The sequence below is a fragment of the Arvicola amphibius genome, chromosome 5 (assembly GCF_903992535.2).
Source record: "Arvicola amphibius chromosome 5, mArvAmp1.2, whole genome shotgun sequence".
Classification (NCBI taxonomy): Eukaryota; Metazoa; Chordata; class Mammalia; order Rodentia; family Cricetidae; genus Arvicola; species Arvicola amphibius.
In genome coordinates, this window is record NC_052051.1 from 39,462,241 (window position 1) to 39,486,478 (window position 24,238).

Sequence of the window (24,238 nt, forward strand, 5' to 3'; positions counted from 1 at the left end):
AGATCTTTGCCCTTAAACTTTGCATTCCAAGCCTATTATGGGTAGAACAAATTACCGGTACCCTACCCAGGTTTCCCTTGCCAGCTACACACACTGTGCTTAGCTGATGATAGTGTAGGTTCACAGCTGCCTCCCTCTCTAGAGGATTGCTCCTGTTCACTAATCTCTCTCAAGTCTCACTTGACTCTATGGTCCAGGGCTCACTGTGAGGTTGAATGATTATGGGGGAACACGTGGCATATGAGCATCTTTATCTCTGTGCAGACTGGAATTAGAGAGAAGTGGAAATGGGAGGATGTTAGGGCCAGAGATAACATTCAGGGACACATCTCAGTGACTACCTTCCAGTTGCCTCCCAATAATCTATTCAAATTTTGAATCTGCCAACGAACTAAACTTTTTGGAGTTCAATGGCCCGAGTGTCTCAGAAAAAGGTCTCACAGACATACACAATTGTGTGCCTTAGTTCTTAGACTTCATTGTCCCTTCTTACCCCAAAAAAGTGATGATCAAGGCTGATTTTCACACCTTGTTTGCTACTCAGTCAGGTGATAATGGTTGTAAGGTTTCTCTCCTGACCAGGAGCTAGCTTGTATCTGAGGCCAGTGGTAACAGCCTAACCTCTTTACCTCTGGGGGAAAAAAAAAACAACCTCTGCTGGTACAATCCATAGTGTCACATGCAACAGATGAGAGCCAATTCCTTTTTGAGCTCATATCCTTAATATTTCCTCCTGCTCCATCTTATCCTTTCTCTGACAAGACTCATCCTGCTGCTGCCGACCATGAACCATTCGGTGTAACAGCAATGTTGTTTCCGGGTACTGGCAGGACTCTGACTTTGCTCTGTTTGGATTTAGCATTAAACTCCACTTGAATATCATTGGAAAGCAGTTCCTTTTCAAATGCACTGCACCACTAAAATGAAAATAAACATTTTGTATATGGGGAAAGAGTGCTGATAGGACCAGTATTCTCGGTTTATGTTTACAAATGGCTGTTTCTCCATATCACTGCGATGAAGATCTGATACCATGCATACATGTCTCTTGTTCCTGAATGCAAAAGCATTTCCCTGCACATTCCAGAAACAGGGAATTATGTAGATACTTCGGTAGACACCTTTGTTATTAGGAGTTGACATTTAATAGTTTCTGCTAGCAGAATAAGGGACAATTTGAGAATCAAGCAAAGCAAATAATGTTAGTAAAGGTTGATATAGAGAAGGAAACAGTTTTTTCTTCTGCCCTGTTAGGTTCAGCTCCTGAAGGTTTTGAATGGAAAAGTCTTCCATACTCTTAGGTTGGTAGGATAAACATAGTAAAAATGACAATTTTATCAAAAGCAATCTAGAGATTCAATGTAATCCCCATCAAAATCTCAGAACAATTTTCACAGACTTTGAAAGAATATTCAAGTACATATGGAAAAAAAACCCAGGATAGTCAAAACATATTTTGTACAATAAACGAACTTCCAGAGGCATCACCATCCCTGACTTCAAGCTCTCCTATAGAGCTACAGTAATGGAAATAGCTTGGTACTGGTACAAAAACAGACAGGTGAACCAATAGAATCAAATAGAAGATCCTGATACCCTGATATTAATCTACATGCCTATGAATACCTGATTTTTGACAAAGGAGCTAAAATTACACAATGGGCAAAGGAGAACATCTTCAGCAAATGGTGCTGGCATAACTGGATAGCGACATGTAGAAGAATACAAATAGACCAATATTTCTGCCCATGCATAAAACTCAAGTCCAAATGGATCAAAGACCTCAACATAAATGCAGCCACCCTGAACCTCACAGAAGAGAACGTGGGAAATAGCCTTGAAACCCATAGGTACAGGAGACCACTTCCTAAATATAACACCAGAAGCACAGACACTGAGACCAACAATTAATAAATGGGACCTCCTGAAACTGAGAAGCTTCTGTAAAGCAAAGGACACAATCAATAAAACAAAACAGTAGCCTACAGAATAAGAAAAGATCTTCATCAACTCCACATCTGACAGGGGGCTGATCTACAAAATATACGAAGAACTCAAGAAACAAGACATCAAATGAACAATTAAACCAATAAAAAAAAGATGGGGTATAGATCTAAACAGAGAATTCTCTACAAGTTGTCAAATGGCCAAAAGGCACTTAAGAAATTGCTCAACATCCTTAGCCATTAGGAAAATGCAGATCAAACCAACTGTGAGATACCATTTTACACCTGTCAGAATGGCTAAGATAAAAAACACGATGACAGCTTGTGCTGGAGAGGATGTGGAGTAAGGGGAACGCTCCTCCATTGCTGGTGGGAGTGCAAACTTGTGCAGTCACTTTGGAGATCAGTATGGAGGTTTCTCAGAAAATTTGGAATCAATCTACTTTAAGACCCAGAAATGCCACTCTTGGACATAAACACTCTTAGACTGAAAAGATGCACACTCATATCACAAGGACATTTATTCAACCATGTTCATAGCAGCGTTATTTGACAGAACCTGGAAACAGCCTATGCCCTCAAAGAATGGATAAGAAAATGTAGTCCATTTACACAATAGAATACGACTCAGTGGTAAAAGAAACAATGACATCTTGAAATTTGCAGGCAAATGGATGGAACTAGAAAAATAAATTCTGAGTGAGGTAACCCAGACCCAGAAAGACAAACAAGATATGTACTTATTCATAAGTGGATATCAAACATAAAGGATAACAAGCCTACAGTCCCCAAACCCTCAAAATCCAGGAAACAAGGAGAACCCTAAGAGAGACATACATGGTCATCCTGGGAATCAGAAATAGGCAAGGTCTCCTGAGTAAATTAGGTGTGAGTGGAAGGGGAGTGAGGAGGGAAGGAGATGGGGAAGGCAAATATGAGGGATCAGGAAGGTCAAGTTGGGGAAAGGTCAGAGAGGGAGAGCAAAGAAAGAGATATTTGGATAGAGGGAGCCATTATATAGTTAGTGAGAAACCTGGCACTGAGAAAATTTCCAGGAATCCACAAATATGACCCCAGCTAAGAATCTAAGCAATAGTGGAGAGGGTGCTTGAACTGTCCCTCCCCTGTAATCAGATTGATGACTATTTTATAATTGTCATCATAGAACTTTCATCCAGTAAATTGATGGAAACAGATGCAGAGGTCCATAGCTAACTAAGCACTGAGTTGAACTCCTAGAGTCCAGCCATAGAGAGGGAGGAACAATAATATGAGCAAAAGGGTCAAGACCATTATGGTGAAACCCACAGAAACAGCTGACCCAAGCTAGTGGGAGCTCACTGACTCCAGACTGACAGCTGGGGAACCTGCATAGGACCAAAATAGGCCCTGTGAATGTGGGTGGCAGTTGTGTGGCTGGGCAGTTTGTGGGGCCACTGGCAGTGGAACCAGTATTTATCCATGCATGAACTGGCTTTTTGAAGCCCATTTCCTGTGGAAGGATACCTTGCTCAGCTTAGATACAGGGGAGTGGGCCTTGGTCCTGCCTCAGTTGATATGACAGATTTTGTTGACTCCCCATGGGAGGTCTTTTTGAGGAGTTGATGGGAAGTGGGGTGGGACAAAGTGGGGAGGGGGAAGAGGGATGGATAGGGAACTAGGCTTGGTATGTAAAAAAATACTGTTATAAAATAAAATCAAAACATCAACTATTACATACTATGCATAACTGTAAAAAAAGAAAGACAAATTTCACAGGTAAAGGGGAGGAGAAATGGCACTTGAGAGATACAAAATGAATGTGTTTAGAAAATTTGAGAGTTCAAGAAGACAGACAGGAGATAGTAAGTACAAGGTAGTGTTTATCTACATAGTTACAAGTGGTTGCTACATTTTCTTTGGGACTGTAAACCTCCCTGGAAAGGAGATCTGGAGTAAGTTTGCTTATGTGTTACTTGCTGTATTAGTTCAAGATAGAAGAGCAATTTATGACAGATAAGTAACCAATTTGAGTTTGGAGTTGTCTCCACAGTTACAGCCTATCAAGTAAGACACGAATGCATGATTATTGGTTAAATTACCAAAATTGAGATAAGAGAATACCTTGACGAGTGGAGAAAAGGCATCTCAGGAATGGAACATGACAACATCAAAATATTATCTTATTGTTATTGTCAGTGTAGGGTTATCAATATTAGTGGATAAATTAATGGCAATGAAAGAAAACATATGTACTTTCAAAAATACTCCCCAAGACATCTCTAAGTGCACAGAAAAGAAACTGGAGGGCCTCATGATAATGTGTTCTAGAAACTCTCCAGATTCCAACTTCTGCTTTAAAGTGGTACTGAGGAGTGCCGTGTCACAGTCTTGGACTTGCTGTCTCAAACATAGTGCTTGAATCTGTTCTTGGGGCACTGTTTGTGGAGCTCTTATAGACTCTCTGCAACTGTGGCTTGACTTAAAGAAATCGTTTTCTGTGGGGGGTCAGTTTTTGAAGTTGTTCTTGCCTCCTGACAAGCCTCACTGTACTGCATGTTCCCACCCCCAGAGGAAGACCCCCACCAACTTCCAGAATAGACTATTCTCTTTCAAATCATGAGCCAAAACAAACCTTTTCTTGCTTAAATTGTTTGGGCAGGTATTTAGGTTTCAGTGAGAAAAAGTAGCTACAATCCATCTATTCATCCACCCATCCATCCACCCATCCACCCATCCACCCATCCATCCATCCATCCATCCATCCATCCATCCATCCTTCCATCCACTATCTGTTTTACTGCTCCAATATCCTTGTCAGGCCCTGTGTTTAAATCCCTCTAAACACTTTCATGGGCATCATTTTTATGCTAGGCTCCTTATTTCCATACTTATTTTATTAGTTCTTGATTCTGGATTTTTAAAATATATCCTTATTCTTTGATTCTCTCCAAACATATTAATGGAATATGGTATCTCTAGTCATTCTCATATAGCTTTATAGTATATAGAAAATTTGTTCAAATTATCAGCTATTGCATGAAGACCATTTGGATGGTCCTTTCAAAATCATTATTGTTTGTTTTGTTTTCTTTTTAATGTGGTTCTGGCCTCACATTAGAATTATTTTTAATAAACATAATGGATCATATCTGGTAAACAAGTGACAATATTTATAACTTCAGTGTGGCCTATTGCACCCTCAATGAAGGCTGGGCATTTATATGGAAAACCTGCCATTCACTGCAATATGCGAGAGCTGTATGATACAACTCAGGATATTCATGGCTATTACAGCAAAAACTGATCTTTAGTAACAAATTCTTATTGGGTGGCATGCTTTGGCTTTGCTGGAGATACGTACTTTCTCCAAACCATGGACTCCTGGCCACAAAGCACTAACCCCAGGAGGCAACTGCTGTGACTTAGGGCTTCAAGGATGCCTCCAGTGCTTGAGCTTTCTCCTTGATGTTCTTTTGGAAAGGCATCATGAAGTCTTCGAAGTCCACCTCGTATGTGAATCTCTCCCTTCGTAGTTCCCTCTTCCTGATCAGCTCTGCTGTGGTGGCTTCAGGACTCCAAATCTGAAATAAACAGCCCAAACCAAGATAGTTGTTATCATGTGGTTTTTACTTACACATATTTTTAGTTAAGCATATGCTAGGCACACACTCTATCAATTTGCTACCCTCAGCCTAGGGAGACTTTCCACAGTTTCAACCTGGAACTACCAAATACACACCTAAAGTGCACTTTGCTGTTTTACTCGTTCTTACGACCCTACTGCCTATGTGAACATCACTATTTCTGATGAGGGCCACCTAGGAACAGAGATCAGAAATGCTCTTCAGTTCCTTCTCTAGTCACCTCTGGGTCAACTGCTGCTTAGTTCCATGATATCAGAATACAAGGTCAAAGGAATTGGGAACCCTTTATGTCTAATGTAAGAAGTCAGATTGTTTTCATAGCGGAAGACAGAAATTGCTACTCATTCAGTGCGGCTAGGTGGGCACTGGAAAGGTAATTCATTCCCTCAGAGATGTCTCTACTTGTTTAAGGGCAGATATTTTAGGAGACTAGTGAGTTTTTCTCAGCCTTGGTAGTCTGAAATTTCCAAGTAAGAACTGGAAGGGAGTAAGGTCTGAAAATTTACAACACCAACTGCTTCTAGAATATGACTGAACGGCTATAAGGAATGCCATTGACTAAAATAGACACCGGTCTTTTAAGGAAAATTAAATATTACTATGGAAATAGTAACCAATGGAACCAGATACTGGGAATAAACAGTTGGCCTCATTGAGATGAATGTGGTAGAACCTGGCAAATGGACCTCCTCAATAGTAACTGTGGAAAATGAATGTGGGCATCTGTTCAGATGATCTGTAGAGCCAGCACGTGAAAAATGACATTATGAACTCCACTATGTTATAGAAGCCTTCACAAAAAAATACTTACCCTGTGTGGGATAAATGTGATATCGACTTTCTTCGTGTAACCACTGGTAATCAGTGAATTGAGGTAGACCACATTATCCTTGTGTAATTTCTTTTCCTCTGTTATTGCTGGCACAGCATAAATTGATGACAGTGTTTCCTGCAAAAAGTTTTTTTTAAAGAGTATAAATTGCTAAAATCAAGCGTTCATTAATATCCTTTTGTTTACATTTTACTTTGAAGTTTGGAAAGAAGGAAAATGCTAAAATTTGAGATAGGATAGAATATTATTAAGACTATAACCGTGGATGTGGAAAGAAAATTAGCTTGCATTGCTGGGCTTCACTTAATTAGTCATATCAGGGACAAATAACATAAAATTTCAAGATATATATCCCTGATCTATGGCTATTAATAGGATGGACTCCTACTAAAATGATAATGGTGTATGTGGTGGAGTTGGTGGAGACCCCATCACTGTGATTAGTCCATGACTAGAACTCTGTCCCCTCTGCCAAGTTCCTTTATCAACATCATTTCCTACTGCCTACATTCCCCAGCCTTTCCAATGTAATGACATTAGGGCTTTCATGTCTTGACTTTCACTGATGTTTCTCTTCCTTACAAGGAATTCAGTGAATCATCTGTTCCGGCAATGATGCCTCCAGATTGGAAATGCACACAGGACACCCTTACTAACAGCAATGTCTTCATTGACCTCTCTATGTTTGGTCATATCACCAAATCTGTAGAATTTGGGAACACGTAGATACAAATTCAATACCAGTTTTTTTTCAGTGTTCTAATCATTTGAGCAAATCATTTGTATGTTGTATGGATTCTGTTTACAATGGACACTTTGTAGAGTCTTCGGTTATGATTTTCTTGCTAGATATATGTTTATAATTATTACCCAAGATGTATAGAGCATGCTCTTTTCCCTTGTTGTGCAATGGCATAACACAGTGCCACTGCCATCCCAAGACTTTAAGGATTTCCCCTTACTATTTGGTAGTTAGCCTCTTTTTGTTTTACCTCCTCTTTCTTGATGTCTGTGCCTTCGGTCTTCAGTTTAGGAAGCTTGCCTTTCAGTTTTTGATTTTCTGTTGGTTTAGGTAGGTTATCTATTTTTTCTTTTATCATATCAATTATTCTATAATCAGCGTATGCCTTTGCAACATCCATGGCAGCATGCCCTGTTTCAAACATAAAGATAAATTGAAAGTTATAATAATAAACCAATTTAATGATAAACCACGTAGGAACAAATCAGCATATTAGCATATGGCAGTTTGAGTTCACAAAGCATGATAGCTATTCTCCAGAGAGGACCTCACTACAAAATCCCAGTATATCAAGAGCCATTTACTAGTACAACTTCTTTCTTAAAATTTTTAACAACATATATTAAAATGTGAGTGATAAATGTTATAATATTTTGAATATTAAATTTGTTGTTCCTTCCACCCCCAACACACATCTTTTTGTGTTTTTTTAATCAACCTGATTTTTGACAAAGAAGCAAAAAATATCAAATGGAAAAAGAAAGCATATTTAACAAGTGGTGCTGGCATAACTAGATATCAACATGTAGAAGAATGAAAATAGACCCATATCTATCACCATGCACAAAACTCAAGTCCAGATGGATCACAGACCTCAACATAAAGCCAGCCACACTGAACCTTATAGAAGAGAAAGTGAGGAGTACACTTGAATGCATTGGCACAGGGAACCACTCCCTAAACATAACCCCAGCAGCACAGACACTGAGAGAAACAGTTAATAAATGGGACCTCCTGAAACTGAAAAGCTTCTGTAAAGCAAAGGACACAGTCAACAAGCCAAAACAACAGCCTACAGAATGGGAAAAGATCTTCACCAATCTCACATCAGACAGAGGTCTGATCTCCAAAATATACAATGAACTGAAGAAATTGGTCACCAAAAGCACACATAATCCAATAAAAAAATGGAGTACAGACCTAAACAGAGAACTCTCAATAGAGGAATCTAAAATGGCTGAAAGACTCTTAAGGAAATGTTCAACATCTTTAGTCATCAGAGAAATGCAAATCAGAACAACTCTGAGATTCCATCTTATACCTATAAGAATGGCCAAGATCAAAAACACTGATGACAACTTATGCTGGAGGGGTTGTGGGGAAAAGGGAACACTTCTGCTTTGCTGCTGGGAATGCAAGCTGGTACAACCCCTTTGGATATCATTGTGGTGATTTCTCAGAAAATTAGGAAACAACTTTATTCAAGACCCAGTAATACCACTTTTGGGTATATATCCAAAGGATGCTCAATTGTGCCACAAGGACATATGCTCAAGTATGTTCATAGCAGCATTTTTTGTTATAGCTAAAACCTGGAAACAACCTAAATGTCTTTAACCAAAAATGGATAAGGAAAATATGGTACATTTACACAATGGAGTACTACACAGCAGAAAAAATTGATGACATCTTGAATTTTGCAGGAAAATGGATAGAGCTAGAAAACATTATTTTGAGTGAGGTAACCACAACACAGAAAGACAATTATCATATGTACTCTCTCATAGGTGGTTTTTAAACATAAAGCAAAGAAAGCCAGCCTACAAACCACAGTCCCAGAGAACTTAGACAACAAGGAGGACATTAAGGGAGACTACATGGGAAGTAAAAAAAAAGACAAGATCTCCTCAGTAATTGGGAGCATGGGGACCTTGGGGGAGGGCCGAAGGGAGAAGGGGAGAGGTAAAGAGGGGAGCAGAGAAAAATGTAGAGCTCAATAAAAATCAATAAAAAATAATGATATTCTAAGTTTAGTTAGGGTATATACAAATAATTTATATTATGTATGTTTAAACATGTGACTTATCAATATATTTCTGTAATTTTGGTTCATATCCATTTTAACTAAAGTATTCTTCAGTAATCATCCAATTGAAGCATACACCAGGGATTAAGAAAAAAGTATCCAAACAGGCCTGGCCTGTTTGGATGCTCACCTTCCTAGACCTGGATCGAGGGGGGAGTAACTTGGACTTCCCACAGGGCAGGGAACCCTTACTGCTCTCTGGACAGGAGAAGGAGGGGGATTGGAGGAGGGAGGGGGATAAATGGGAGGCAGGGAGGAGGCAGAAGAAAAAAATAGAAAGAAAAAGAAAAAAGAAAAAAGTACTTACTCTAATATAATAGAAAAACTTTTTATTTGGCCCTTAGAAATAAAAAGAACTCTGGGCTTGTGGTTCATGGTTATTTTCACTTTACTACCCAGTTTATTTAACTTTACTTAAAAAAAAATGTCAGCCCACAAGTATTGCCAGCATCAGAGGTGTAGCCTTTAAACCAATGATTTAAAAATTGCTGGGTACAGACATGCTTCCCCAACATTTAACAAGGGCTTCTGTTTCTACAACAACAAAATCAACAGGATTCAAAATCTAAAATCATTCCCCTTTCCCCCCAAACATCAGGAACACAGCATACCTTTTCTATTTTCAATCTGGAACTTAGCGCCAATATCAAGCAGGTATTTTACAGTGTCTAGTCTACAGCTTTCGATGGCTCTACATAAAGGAGTGGAGTTGTTGATTGACATAGCATCTACTGTAGCCCCAGATTTAACAAGTAGTTCAACAATGTCTTGCTGGCCAGCATGGCATGCGAAATGAAGTGGAGTCCACAGAAAATTATCTGTTGCATTAACATTCGCCCTGTATAATACGACAGATGCACTAATTAAGGATTCCAGTTGTTTCAAACAACATTGAAACAGAATTGAAGTAAAGAATTTCATGCAATTTTTCCCGTTTTAAAAATTATCAGTTGGAAGAGCTCTGAGAAAAGTAAACTATGTAAATTTTTTATGTTTTAATATGCCCCCAAATGCTTTTGTTTTGCATTATTTCGCAGCCTTAATATGTTTAATATACACTCATACATATGTTTTGCTTAAAAAGTTACTTAGGTGCTGCTGTTTTTGCAAAGATTAAAATCAAGGAAAATTCTAAATCCATTTCATTGGAAATAAAGCTGGGCAAAGAGATAAACTTTGTAGTAGTCCACTTTGTTTCTACTGTCTCTACGTGATCTGAAAGCACTATAATGTATTATTTAAAATTATAGTCCTCATTAGAACTTCACTGCCCCAAAGTTATTTTTTAGTTACTGTCTTTTGATAATATGCAAATGAGTACCTTTAACATGAAACACCGTAACAGCACTAAATGTCTTTCTCATGCATTTGCAATAACTGTGCGGATAAGAGCGTTGCATATTTTAACTCATTTAATCATCAATGATTTTAGAGCTGGTCCTTTTAGAGCTGATTGTATACTTGGGGAAACGGAGGGAGTCAAGTGTTCAGAAACTTGCTTCAGGTTGTGCAACTGTCGCCGAAGCGGCAATTAAACCCCACGATAGTTGTAGTTTTAAGAGAGAGAGGAAAAGACCATGTTTTAAAGGTCTTTACAGATGAAGCAAGGAGATTGTTCCTGTCCGGAAGTGGATGGTGGGAAATGGAGAGTTAGGGATATCCTGTCACCCTGACTGTTGTCTTTTGTCATTGGGAGCTGTTCCACTTGTCTTTGCTGTGGTCCTCCGTAAAAGAAGAGGGCGATTAAGATGGGGCTACACACCATCTCACCTTGTGTATGGTCCTAAACGCAAAGCTGAGTTGTCCCATCCATAGCAAGAAGCAAGAGACCGCAGCTAGAGGACATTTCCGACCCAGAATGAAGTGTGTTTGCCCTCCCTTTGTGATCATCTTGATGGGTTACTGTCTTTGTGCACCCACAATCCCATGTCACCCACCCCCTTGCCTGCATCCTTGTCTGGTCTTTGGCTGTCCACTGCAGGGAAGGAAATGAGAAAACCCCAAATCCTAAAGCATACCCCCTTTCAAGAAGAAACTTGACCACATCCATGTTGCCACTGGCACACGCTGTCATGAGTGGCGTCTTGTAAGTACTATCCTTCATATCCACAGGTATTCCTGACTCGAAAGCCTTTTTCAGAGAGGCCAGGTCTCCTGCCTTGGTGATAAAATTAATATTTGCGAAGACCTTCCCGGGATCATCGATGTACCACTCGGAATCGTCCTGGATGGGGTGCTCAGGAGGGTGGTCCCGGTTGAACCTGCTGCAGTCAGTGACGTTCTGGTAAGTCTCGATCATGTAGTAGGGCGGGCCCCCGTCTGTCCGCCGCGGAAAGGCGTTCTCCGGAATGGTGCAGATCGGGAGAGGCAGAACAAACTTGCCTTTCTTTGGCTTTTTGCCCAAACCCTTTCTCTTTTTCTTAGGCCCGAAAGATCCCAAGACATAAGACTTACTTAAGTATTTGGTTCCCTTAAAGAACTCATTAAGGTTGACCCCGCCTCCCCGGCTTTTTTCGTGCATTTGAGCAATGGAAAGCAGCTGCTCAGAGGTGGCAAAGTCTTGCCTCTCCTCCAGGGTCGTCACGAAGTCATCTTTGCTGACTACGCCATCGCCCCTGTCCACGAAGGAAAAGGCTTCCCGGAGGAAAGCCTCGTGCTCCGCAGACCAGTCGTGTAGCCTGAGGGCCCAGAGTGGGTTAGGATTTTTGACTCCAGGCTTTGCGAGTTTAGCCGCCGTCCTCTCTGCTCTGCGTATCTCCTTGCCTGCAGCTTTGAAGCCTCCATCTTTTGCCACAGCCCGGGGTGTTTTATGTTCCAAATTTTTCCATTTTAGGTCACATCCTATAAAAGAAGCATCGTTGTTAAGAATGTGCTAAAGTTATCTGCTTGCCCCCGCAAAATGACACTCCCAACTATTTTCTTGAGTTCATGCAGTCAGATGTTTTGTCCTTAAAACTGATGTATAAAGAACATATTTAGCCACTGTAATTACCAAAACAAATAGCAATTTATTTTCCTGAGAGCTTCACTTGAGTGAATTCTGAGAGACAAGGTTACTGTATGTATCTGTTCATCTGTATCCCTGTAGATAGATAACTCAGGTAACAAATATCATCAAATGGGGTATTTGCCGGGGAGATGTTGTTAACAGGCAGAGGGAGGGTGTCCTGGAGCTCAGTAATAAGACTCTGGATCCAAAAGCTTGCAGAGGAATCCATCAGTTCAGAATACAGCAGGATGCCTGGTTCTTTATTTCATATAAAATATTTTCCAAGCTTAAACCATATTTCACATTTTCTCCATTAATTGAAGGTAATTTATACTAGTTGGCTGTTTTGTCTAAGACCATGCAAACCACCTTAAGAGCTGTAGAGCTAAATTGTTTAATCAAAGTTGAGCATTCCAGACTTGTGTTTGTATACAAGATAAATATTAAAATTTATTATTTTACCTTCCTGCTCAAAATAATAAGATAAAAATTAAGAAGTCTGAGCATGTGTAACTATATCAAGGAATCTGTTTATTGCTACCAAGAAGGCTGTAATATTTTTCAATATCTCAAGACTGAGATATTAAAAATCCATTACATAAATAAGTCAATCCATGAAAATATTTTTTTTCTGTTTTCTTTTTTAATCTAGAGGCAGACTAGGCAGCTGTTTTGCCAACATGATATAATAATACCTCAGGGAGGTATGTGACAATGAAGGTTCAGATAGTTTTACAATGTACACTTAAGAAACAGCCATTTCCTGGGAGGGTGGCTGGGACAGTTCCAGGAGAAACTCCACAGCACGGGAGTGCCATAGACATTCTCCTACATTCACCTGACTATCTTCCTTCGCATTCACCCCAGAAATGAGGGTGAAGAGATTTTAAACACACCTTAGCTTGCCCCCCTCTTTGGAAAACCTTTTAGTGGCTAAAACCTTTTAGTTCCCTCTGATCTTGTCTCAACTTCCAAACACTCCGCAGATTTCAGAGCATTTTCAGACATTCATCACGGAGTCAGGCCTTCATTCTTAAACCAAGCTCTGACCCTTTGCTCCTCAGGGCTGCATCCCAGTATTGCATCCTAGGATACTTTATCAGTGGAGTGCATGTGACATCTGTCACAGTAGGAAATCATTCAACATATTAAAGATGATTAAGATTGACTCGTCCTTGAAAAATCACTAATGTTTAGAAATCTGCATGGTTAAAACTGAAATGCCAGAATAAAATCCTGACAGTGGCAGATTTAAAAATAAAACTAGACAGGTTTGGGCAAGAATTGCATGGGGAGTTTTCTCCGTTAAACAGCTTATCATTGGGAGAAATATGGGCTCACAAAAGCAAAACCGGGTCAACTATGCTGTTAATCATATATGTTAAGGGCTCTAAAATTTATTTGTGGAGGACAGAGAAAGAAAAAAAAACTGCTTTAGTATTCAGATGTATGAAATTTTTCTATTTTTCATAAACTAGAAAAAACCAAATTCAACTGAGTGCGACTGTGTCTCTACTGGAATTAAACTTTAGATGAATCCTCAATCAGTGGGTAACTGACAAGGAATGCATCTGTGTTCAACAGTTCACTGAAAGGGGTTTTCTAAGCATATTGTGCACTGGATAACCTGTTCTCTAGCTTCTAGACAATCTAAATGTTGAGTGTTGTTTACACTGAAAATAGTCCATAAATCTTTTCATTTTATTTTCTTTCCCAAAAAGTATTTCCATTATAACTACAATTTACCCAGAAATGTTATTTTAATTTGACATGCATTTTAAAAACAGATTAAAATTTCAAATAAAATAAAATTAGTTTCAATGTTTTTCTTTCTTGAGATTGATGTTGGGACTCTTAAAATATGAATATTAATCAACTATAAGCATGTTAATATTTAGTTAACACATGACAATCAAATCCCTTTGTATTTGGATTTAGGTTTTAATTCCTCTTAGTGCTAGAGTCTTAATTCAGTGGGCAACTGTGTGAGAAAAAAATTCTACTTTCATCCTGCATAGGGTGAGGATTGCTGAGGACTGAAAATTAAGTAGAGAGTAAGTGAGAGGCCTGGATTCTCTAATCATTTATGAGCTATCAGACAGTTTTACCTCGCTGAGCTATGTATTTACAGCAGTCTGCAAAGCCACCCATGGCAGCATAATGAAGTGGTGTATTCCCGTTCATTCCAATCAGCCCCATGTCTCCATTGTAGGCAAAGAGAAGCTTCAATATCTGCACAATAAAAAGGGAGTCGAAAAATAGGAATGCTCATTACTACAAAAAGATTGGCAGCCAGACCTCTGCTGTCTAATCTATTGTCTATTACCACATGTGGCTGCTGAAAATTCCAACTGAAATGAAATTTTAAAGTTCAGTTCTTTAGTCTTCTTAGACACATTTAAAGTTCTCAAAGGCCATATATGGGCTAAATTTGCTGATGAAGTATAGAGGGTTTTCATCATTGCCCAAAGTTCTATCAAACAGCCTTGTCACAGATGACCGAAATAGCCGGACATCAGTGGCTAACAGAGGGATAATGCAAATTGTTCTGGGTGGCAGGGATTTTAAGTTTCATAGTCAATTACATAGAGAAGTAATACTAGTACTATTCAGTGAGTAAGTTAGCAAATATATGCAGAAAAGTTAGCAAATTATAAAATTATAAAGAGGTAGGACATATAGTCAGAGTAAATTTTTATATTTAGAAAAATCAAGATAAAACAACATAAGAATCTTAGAAAACATGCCTGCCTTAGTGTAACCTACATGAAAAAAAAGAGAGTGGGAGAAAAGAAGTCTTTAACAGTCAAATTTAAAGCAAAAAGCAATTATTACATCAAAAAAGCCTCCTTTGGCAGCAAAATGCGCGGCGTGGTGTCTATCATTGTCAAATGCATTCACTTCACCTCCTCTTTCCAATATGCCTCGAACTATTTCCAGCACCCCTTCTCTTGCTGCTTCCATCAGAGCCGTGCGCCCTGTAGACTGGACATGGAACAGATCAAATGATGTTTATACTTTTATGCCTGATCCATACTAAACTCAAACTTGGGTTCAATTCACTGGGTCTTGGCTTTATGTGAAGAAGTTTAATGGTCTATATTCTTATTGGTTTCACCTATAAAGGAAGAAGCATTCATTTAGCACTGTGTGTGACTGTCTGAAATGGAATCTGAAAGCCAGAGTCAAGGTTGCTCTGCATACCCCAGTAAGACTGTCAAGCAATCAAAACATATTTCTACATAGAAAACAGTATAAAAGGGGGCAGCATGTTAGAACTTGGTAGCGTTTGTTTTCTAATGAGAAAAAAATCTCTTTCTGAATGTCTATAAATGATAATTACAAAACCTGAAAAGCCCAAATTAGCCAGCTCAGGAGAGGAATCAGTATATGAAAGGCAACAATATTCTCTGTCTATGGAGATAGATTTTATTGGGTACCAATGATACCCTTTCTGTTTGCTGTAGTGATATTCTGTCTATGAATAATAAGGATCCAGTTACAAATACAATTAGCAAAGAAAGTATAGAATGATGTAAAGACAAAGTCTATCATCTTAAGCACTTTGAGTAGAGATGAACAAGCCAACAGGACAATTTTACCATGTCTCCCTTCCATCCTCCTAACCCTGCCTTTTCCCTATTGATTTGTAGGAAAAGAGAGTCTCACTATACCAGTAACCCTGGTTGACTTAGTTTGTGTAGACCAAGCTGGCCTTGAACTCACAGAGCTCTGCCTGCCTCTGCCTCTCAGGTGCTAGAACTAAAGGCAGGTGCCACTATGCTGGGCCCCAAGTTTACCATCATTAAGTACAAAACAAAACAAACAAAAATACCCCAACCATGTGACTGTGTAATAAAGTAGAATAAAGAAATATTAATCACAGGGATAGTCATACTGAGTTGATAGCATTAGGATTGGCTCCTTTCTCCAAGAATGTCAGGCACATTTCCTTCACATTATGTGCTTCTTCACAAGCTTTGAGGAAAACTGGCTTTCCTTCGTAGGTGAGGTTGTTGACATCCGCACCGTGATCCAAGGCAAGCAGTGCACAGCGATAATGGCGCTTGGTGGGTAAAATGCAGTAAAACAAAACACCTGTGGAAAAGCAGTTCCACCATGAGAATTCCTTGTCCAGGGCCAAGTTGCCAGCTCTGAAAACATACATACATGTGACATTATATGGACTTCACAGGTTATATTTAGTTTACATATTTGTACACACACACACACACACACACACACACACACATATATATATACAAATATATATGCATACATTAATAACTAATGAATGAAGAACAGGCCATAAATTTGAAGCAGAGTGGGGGAATGGTATATGGGAGGGTGTCAAGGCAGAAGCAGGAAGGGAGAAACATTGTAATTAAACTAAACTTAAATCTTAAGAAAAAGGAAAAATTAAAAATTTATCTATATATGAATTTATCTATCTATCTATCTATATTTAAATCTATACATATTTAAATGCATGTGTGTATGTATGTACATATGTGAGCTGGGAAGTCCCTTGGGTATCCTGAATTCCATTTGAACCCATGCTTAGAGGGAGCAGGCTCTTGATTTCATAGCCGTAAGAAGAAAAACCAAAGCTGCTCTGCCATCACGGTAATCACTTTGCCCCACCCAAAAGAGGAAAATGCTAAATCTTTACACTTGGGACCTATAACACACTCTATATCAACATACTACATACAAAAAGTGTACTGTACACAAGATAGTGTTACAATCCTGACAGAGTGGTGGTAAGCAAGTTGTAGGTAGTTAAATGTTATACTCCAAACTGACTCTTTAATGAGCTCACCTCCAAAAGGAGCTTTATTCAAAAGTGAACAATAGCCCCAAGGAAAAAGGTATACAACCTATGAAAAAGACACCAATAAAAAAGAAAGATAGGGCAATGGATAATAAAATCAGGTAAAAGAACATTATTTAAAAACCTACTAATGAAAATGATTGGCTAGCCTCTTTTTATAGACAACAGGACTCAAGGAACGATATTAAAGATGCCCCTCAACTAAAGAATGGATAAAGAGAATGTGGCACACTTACACATTAGAGTACTACTCAGGGGTAAAAAACAATATCTCAAATTTTGCATGCAAATGGATGGAATTAGAAAACGCTATCCTGAGTGAAGTAACCCAGACCCGAAAGATGAATATAGTATGTATTCACTTGTAAGTGGATACTAGCTATAAACAAAGAACATTGAGCCTATAGTTCATGATCCTAGAGAAGCTAAGTAATAAGGTTAACCCAAAGAAAAACATATAGACCCACCTGGAAATTGGAAACTGACAAGATCTCCTGACAAAATTAGGAGCATGGGGCCTAGGGTAGAAAATAGTGGAGAAGGGGAAAAGGCAGGGAGAAGGGGAGAGGGAATGGGATAGTTGAGATGGAGGAAGGACAGATATAAGAACAAGGAAAGAGATATCTTGATTGTGGAAGCTATTATGGGGTTAGCAAGAAACCTAGCTCTAGAAAAATTCCCAGGAATCCACAAGGATGACCCCAACTAAGACCCTAAGCAATAGAGGAAAGGGTGCCTGAACTGGCCTTGCCCTGTAGTCAGACTGATGATTATCTTAAATATCACTATAGAACCTTCATCCCACAACAGATGGAAACAGAGGTAGAGACCCACATCAGAGCACTGGACTGAGCTCCCAAGATCCAGTTGGAGTAGAAACAATGAGAATATGAGCAAAAAGGTCAAGACCATAAAGAGTTCATCGACTGAAACAGTTTACTTGAGCTCACAACTCCAGCTGGACTGGGAAGGAACAAGCATAGGACTAAACTAGTCCTTCTGACAGTTGTATGGCTGGGGTAGCCTGAGGGGCCACTGGCAGTGGCACTGGGATTTATCTCTCCTGCATATACTAGCTTTTTGGGATTCCATTCTCTTTGGATGTATACCTTACTGAGCCTAGATGTAGTAGGGAGGGCCTTGGACTGTCCACAAAGCAATGTACCTCACCCTCTCTTAGGATTAGAGGGGGATGGAGTGGGAGGATGTGTGGAGGGAATTGGAGGAGGGGAAGAAGTGGGAATTTGGATTGGTATTTTTTTTTTTAAAAAAAATCTAATTAAAAAAGGAAAAAAGAAGCAGGAAAAGGTAGACACAGACCGTTTCATTATATTGTGGAGATTATGTAACAAAAATTTGGAAGAGGGAAGAGATTATGTAACAAAAATTTGGAAGAGGGAAGAGTAGATAACTTAGAAATATAATACTTTTCATCTTCTGCTGGAAATCAAGATAAAGAATGTAACGAGATAAAAGAAACAACAAAGTATTAATGGAGAGGATGAAGGGACTCACTGGAGAGCTAAGTGATTATAACAACACTGAGTGACGGGAGGTTCCTGTACCATCATGAGTCTTCACAAATAGAATCGATGGATACTGCTAGAGATGGCAACAAACAGCTTCAAGGGTGCAGAAAGCTATCAAGTTAGCCATAAAGTAAAAACCTATATGTTATAAAAGTAAAGAAAAAAAAACTAGAATATGAAACAATACATGGAATAAATGGATATTGTATACACATATACATACACATTGTAACTTCATAATATAAAATAAAATAAAAGTCCTGAAACCTAATTTATGGGCACTAAGACACATACAGACTAGATAAAATTACACTATTAAAATTGAAGTTATATATACAACAAAACCCTAAATATACTTTATATATGAAGAGACCCCTAAAATAGGATTACTCAGAAAGACACAGTTCAAAGATAAAGCACTTGTCTAACTACTCAAGATCCTGGGTTTTATCCCCAGACTTCAAAAGAATTGAGAAGGAAGGAATGCAGAAACATGAAAGATATCTGGATGTAGAGGCAGTCAAAGACAGTTAATAATAAAAAAATCAAAGTTTTCTAATATATACAAAAATATACAGAAAGACCTGAGAGCCAGAGAGTCAAAGAGTTTGCTGTGATATTGTGTCTCCTACACCCATAAAGTCTCACCAATATGACTCTCCAAACATGAGCTGAACCTGGATAACACCAATGGACATGCCAAAGAGGATGGGGAAAAGCCCTCAAGGCTTCAACCCTGCACGAAGAACCACTGGTAGTTGAGGAAATCTGCCAAGCAAGCGTGATGATTCTCGCCAGGAAGTGCACATCATTTGGTGATCTCCCTGAACTGTTTGGACTTGTAGGACCCACAGAAAAATGACTGCCAAAGCTGCCTAAAGGAGGTGAACAGTTTTTTGGGGTTCCTGCTTCATGAAACAGTCTGACAGACATTCTGCAGGACACAGAAGAAAGCAAACGATGAACTTTGCCAACACAAGGCATACGAGATCTTCAATATCCCTGCTTCATGGAAAAGTCTGCCGAATACTATGGGCCAATAAGAAGCTAGAGCTAATAGACCAAGCAGTGTTGTAATTAATATAATTTCTGAGTGGTTAATTCAGATCTGGGTGGCCAGGAGACAAATGAACAGCCTCCCCCGACATAGTGCCAAATGATTAGCCCTTAAAACATGCATACAAGTAACATATGAACTAAACAGACTATATTTAAGAACACACACACACACACACACACAATAGCAACTAGTGAAGAAAGAAGCCATGAATTTTAAGGAGAGCAGGGATGGATACATGGGATGGTCTGGGGGAGGAAAGGGAAGGGAGAAATGCTGTAAATACATTGTAATCTCAAAATAAAATATAACTTAAAAAGGGAGAGCTGACCAAAGCAGCATAACAGAGAACCAAACCAAATCAAACTCTGAATGTAATACTAGACTTAAATTTATTGCAAGTCCCTGAGGTGCTTGTTAAGTGAATAGTTTGCAATGATGGGTTTGTAACTCAGAGCTCAAAGCCTACAGCTTATCTCATATCATTTTAATGGTCCATTTAAATATTCGGTTTGCTTGTTCTGTAGAAATAGCATGTAGTCAACCAGACTTCAAGAACCAGGAAACAGGATGTCAATGTCAGAGATTATCCTGGAATAAACAAAGAGGTGCCCTCCCAGCTGAGGGTGGGCAAGCCAAAAAAGGGTCCTACAGAAGGAAAAGAAAAGACAGGTGCTTTGTGATGAACTTGCAAGGTTATGTGTAAAAGACACATTACATTTATTTTAATTCATGTTTTGTTTCTTTCCATGTGACTTATTGTTTTTCCAATATGTTCGTATTTCCCATACTTTATTAACTTAATACTAATATGAATGAGCATAAATATTACCCCTATGGCTGTTGCATTTGCCGTAAATATTTATTTGACCTCGTTCCCAATTTTACTTCACATTTTTAGATTTTTATGCTATATGTCTCATTCTGATATATTCTGTTTGATTTCTATATCTAGGTTCCAAATTAAGAAAATAACTTCTTCATTAGTGTTTTTCAGAGTTTATTCTACACAACTTAAACTGGGTTTGAGTCATCTAGAATGACTCCTTCATACTCAAATATACACACAAAATTATTTTGACTTTGTCCCAGCAGGAACAAAGGAGGAGACCTCCCTCAATTTGTTTTATTCAATGGTTATCTCATGGATTCAGCAGTAGGATCAATTTTACATGTACCACTTTTAATATACCAGTGATTCCATAGGTTATGGAAGGCCCCTCGGAAAATGGCATTCAATGAAACATTGGGGTGAGTGGGTTCTCACTGTGTAGCCCTGGCTCAACTGAAGCTCACTATGTAGACCTGGCTGACTTGAAGCTCTTTCTATAGACCAGGTTGGCCTCAAACTGCTATGATCCTTTTGCCTCTGCTTCCACGTTGTTGGGATTTTAGGCAGTGGGCCACCATGTTCAACTATTCTATGAAGCCTGAACAGCTGTGTTTTCAGTCTTTAAATTTTTAAACTGTATTTGACCTCTCAATGTAGCTGAAGTTTATTTTGTTATGTGGTTCTAGTGCAAGTCATATATCAAATATCAAGTTGGCAGTGAGTTATGAAATAAGCTTTCCTCCTGTCAGAACAACAATGTAAAATGGGATTCATTTCTTCAGTGCAGATCAGTGTCAATGAGTTTGTAGTTGTGGCAATCCTCTGGGACAATTGATTCAATCTACCATTTTATATTGAGCCTGTTTGTAATTATCTTGTTAATTTTCATGAGGCTGGTTCAACTATGACCTGAATCTCAATTAACTAAAAATCCCCAGATCATGTCTTTGAGACAGATACCATGAAATTACACATGCAATAATTCTCAACAGCCATGTGTAGTATTTCAAATTATATTTCCAAGTTGTTAAAAACTGACATTACAATTGGCATGTAAGCAAAATCTACCATAGTTTTTAAGGATATCAAATGCAGTCCTTTCTATACTAATCTGAGAACCAGACAAGACAAAAGTCTACTTAAAGTCCCAATTCTAACACAATCATGGTCTAAAACGTAAGGAATACCTCCATCTAAACAAGATTTTACCCTTCATTAAAGTTGACTAAAATACTAGCTGCAAGTGTAACTCTGAAAGAATCTACTAAGCCAGACTCTAGGTCCCTACCTCTAATCTCACTGTGTTCTTCAAGCAAGATGATAAAATTCAAGGTTAGCCTGAGCTGAGATCCAGTCTCAAAAGTTAAACAAAAAAGAGGAACAAAAGAAACCATCAAGTATAGTTCTATCTAGTTGCTTTTAAATGAGTGGCTTTCAGAATTTGTTTCCCTATGATATTCCTAAAGTGTTGCAGGTTCTGAGGAAGCTATATCTTTCAGCACAGCAATGGGTACTGAGTCTTTTCCCTGGGATCTTATTTCACTTCTACAGCGAGGAGATGGGAAAAGCCTCTTTCTTGCTTTCTGGCTACAAAGTGAGCACAGCTGCTGATAAGAATGCTGAAGTTTTACCTTTGCCTTCATTATCAACGATCGTCATATCAGCTTTAGCTTTGGCTAAAATTTCCATGGACAACTCATGGCCCAGCTCCGCAGCCCTCATGGTTGGGGTACAGCCCATGTGGTCTTGCACATCAGGGTGAGCGCCAAGGCCAAGGAGAAAGCTAACCATGTCAATGTCATTGGAAACTGAGGCTAAGTGGAGAGCACTCAGTCCATCAACAGGTTCAGTGAAGTTAATTAGCTCGGGGTATCCAAGTTTGGTCAGCTTCTCTATCTGCTTCTTGTCTTTGTTGCGAACACACTGAAGAACTCTGTAGATCTGTAAATTCTCAAGTCTCTTGTCTGCTAAAGCCATGCTAGAAATTCACTTCTTAATAATTCTTTCTGGACTAAGACGAAAACTGTAGATCAAAAGGGAAAACAAAGAAAGGTTAACAGTCAGTGTTAAGTTACAGTATGTCAAAGCTCAGAAAAGAGGTTTTTAAACAGATAGGATTTAGTTTAATCACTTCTAGAAAAAATTATACGTAACTTAAAATATGCAGCTGGTATAACATTAAACTTTTTCAACTTTCTCAGAGTAACTAATTCTAGCTTAACACTTAACCTCTTCTCATTGCCATGGTGTTTACATGTGCTGTGAAGGAAGGGAAGTTAACTGTATTGTCAGCATGAGGATACGGGTTCCCATCTGTGGCCCACACCAGTTATTTCCCTTTCATTGAAGGATACATCTAGTTTAGTGAGGTTCACTAAGAACATGAGTCCATTGGGCTGTGTGAGGCCCACAAGGTAGGCACATCTAGAAGGCATGAGTGGTCGCGTTGGAGAAACCAGGAATGTTAATCAGGCAGGGTTGTCTTCTCAAATGAGGACATTAATGCCTGTTTTCCACCCAGAAGGCTGGGAGTGGATATTGTTAATTACCCGGTGACCTTTGCTATCTATAGAGCCAGACATCACCCAAATCTTCCAGAATGCTTATCACAGACTCATCTTTTCATAGACCTTATCTGTAGCTCTTTTTTTCCTTAGTCAAAAGAACCCACCATTAGGGGAGATGTCACATGGATTTTATAGCCAGCTGACTTCTATGCTATATCCTTCAGAGACCACAACAGCTCCTAAGCCCTTGAGCTATAGAACCCATCTTCATGGTGGAGATCATATGTACTTTGCAAAAGAGTTTCAATGTAGTATTGCCTTAATTTTATTGTGTATAGGTGATTGAAATAATTGTTATAACCGGGAAAACTTTTTTCCCAAAATTGTACTGGATTCATATATGTCTAAAATAAACTAATCTGGTGTCAAACTCCAGAAGTTTGACTCAGCACTGGCTAAGTCGTGGTGACCCAGGTTTTATTTTTATCTCATCCAGATCGTTTCACTCCCAGCCATGACACTTGCTGGGACCCCTGAAGGAGGGATGATTTTCACATCATCTTACGTGAGGTTAAGTCAGCTACATGGAGAAGAGACAACTCAAAATTTCATAAGTTAACATCAATGTTAAGTGGAGCGCTCTAGTATGTAATTTCACCTCCTTATGATTTTTTCTAGAAAAATAATCATTTAAATCAATAGTAGTCCCTGCTTCTAGAAATGCTCAACTTGCTCATATTTTTCCTGAAAAAAATCCTCATTATCATATGAGAAATCAATTATAAGAAGGGGTTGTCGTTCTTCCCCTAGTCAAGTCCCCTTGCAAGGAACCATCTGTCTCCAGGTGTATTGAATTGCTCAGCTGCAAACACCTAGGGGATGCTGGCTAGTCAGCATCCTGAAGGGGTTCTCTAGTGGATCTATATGGAAAGACTATTAATGCTGAGGCTACCAAGCAGTGGGGTTTGCCACTTGGGGCTATTGCAGAAAGCATATATTCAAAGGATGAAGACAAACGGATGGCAACAGCTGTACCCTGGGTCTCACTGTGTCAGAAGTCCACCCTGCCCCCACCTTTATCAAATCTGTCTTCCTTCTTTGGTATGCCTTATGTTGGCTCCAAGCAGCTAGCCATATGTCCTATGACTTCCACAACAATCCCTGAATTCTATTCTCTAGCTAACATGGGCAATGGAGAGATTCTATTTTATTACAAAATTATCAAGTAGACACATTCTTTCCCCCCACCTCAATCGGG

General features: G+C 39.0%; 1 protein-coding gene across 1 annotated transcript; it reads right to left on the bottom strand.

The window, feature by feature from the left end:
• Positions 1-5,350: 5,350 nt before the first annotated feature.
• On the bottom strand, positions 5,351-22,450 carry Ankef1 (ankyrin repeat and EF-hand domain containing 1). The gene is made up of 9 exons (XM_038331364.1): positions 22,105-22,450; positions 16,120-16,319; positions 15,057-15,206; positions 14,330-14,453; positions 11,251-12,073; positions 9,844-10,070; positions 7,397-7,557; positions 6,384-6,521; positions 5,351-5,509 (listed from the first exon to the last, which is right to left on the bottom strand). The coding sequence occupies exons 1-9, from the start codon at positions 22,448-22,450 to the stop codon at positions 5,351-5,353; spliced, it is 2,328 nt and encodes a 775-aa protein (XP_038187292.1).
• Between the last annotated feature and the right edge of the window lie 1,788 nt (positions 22,451-24,238).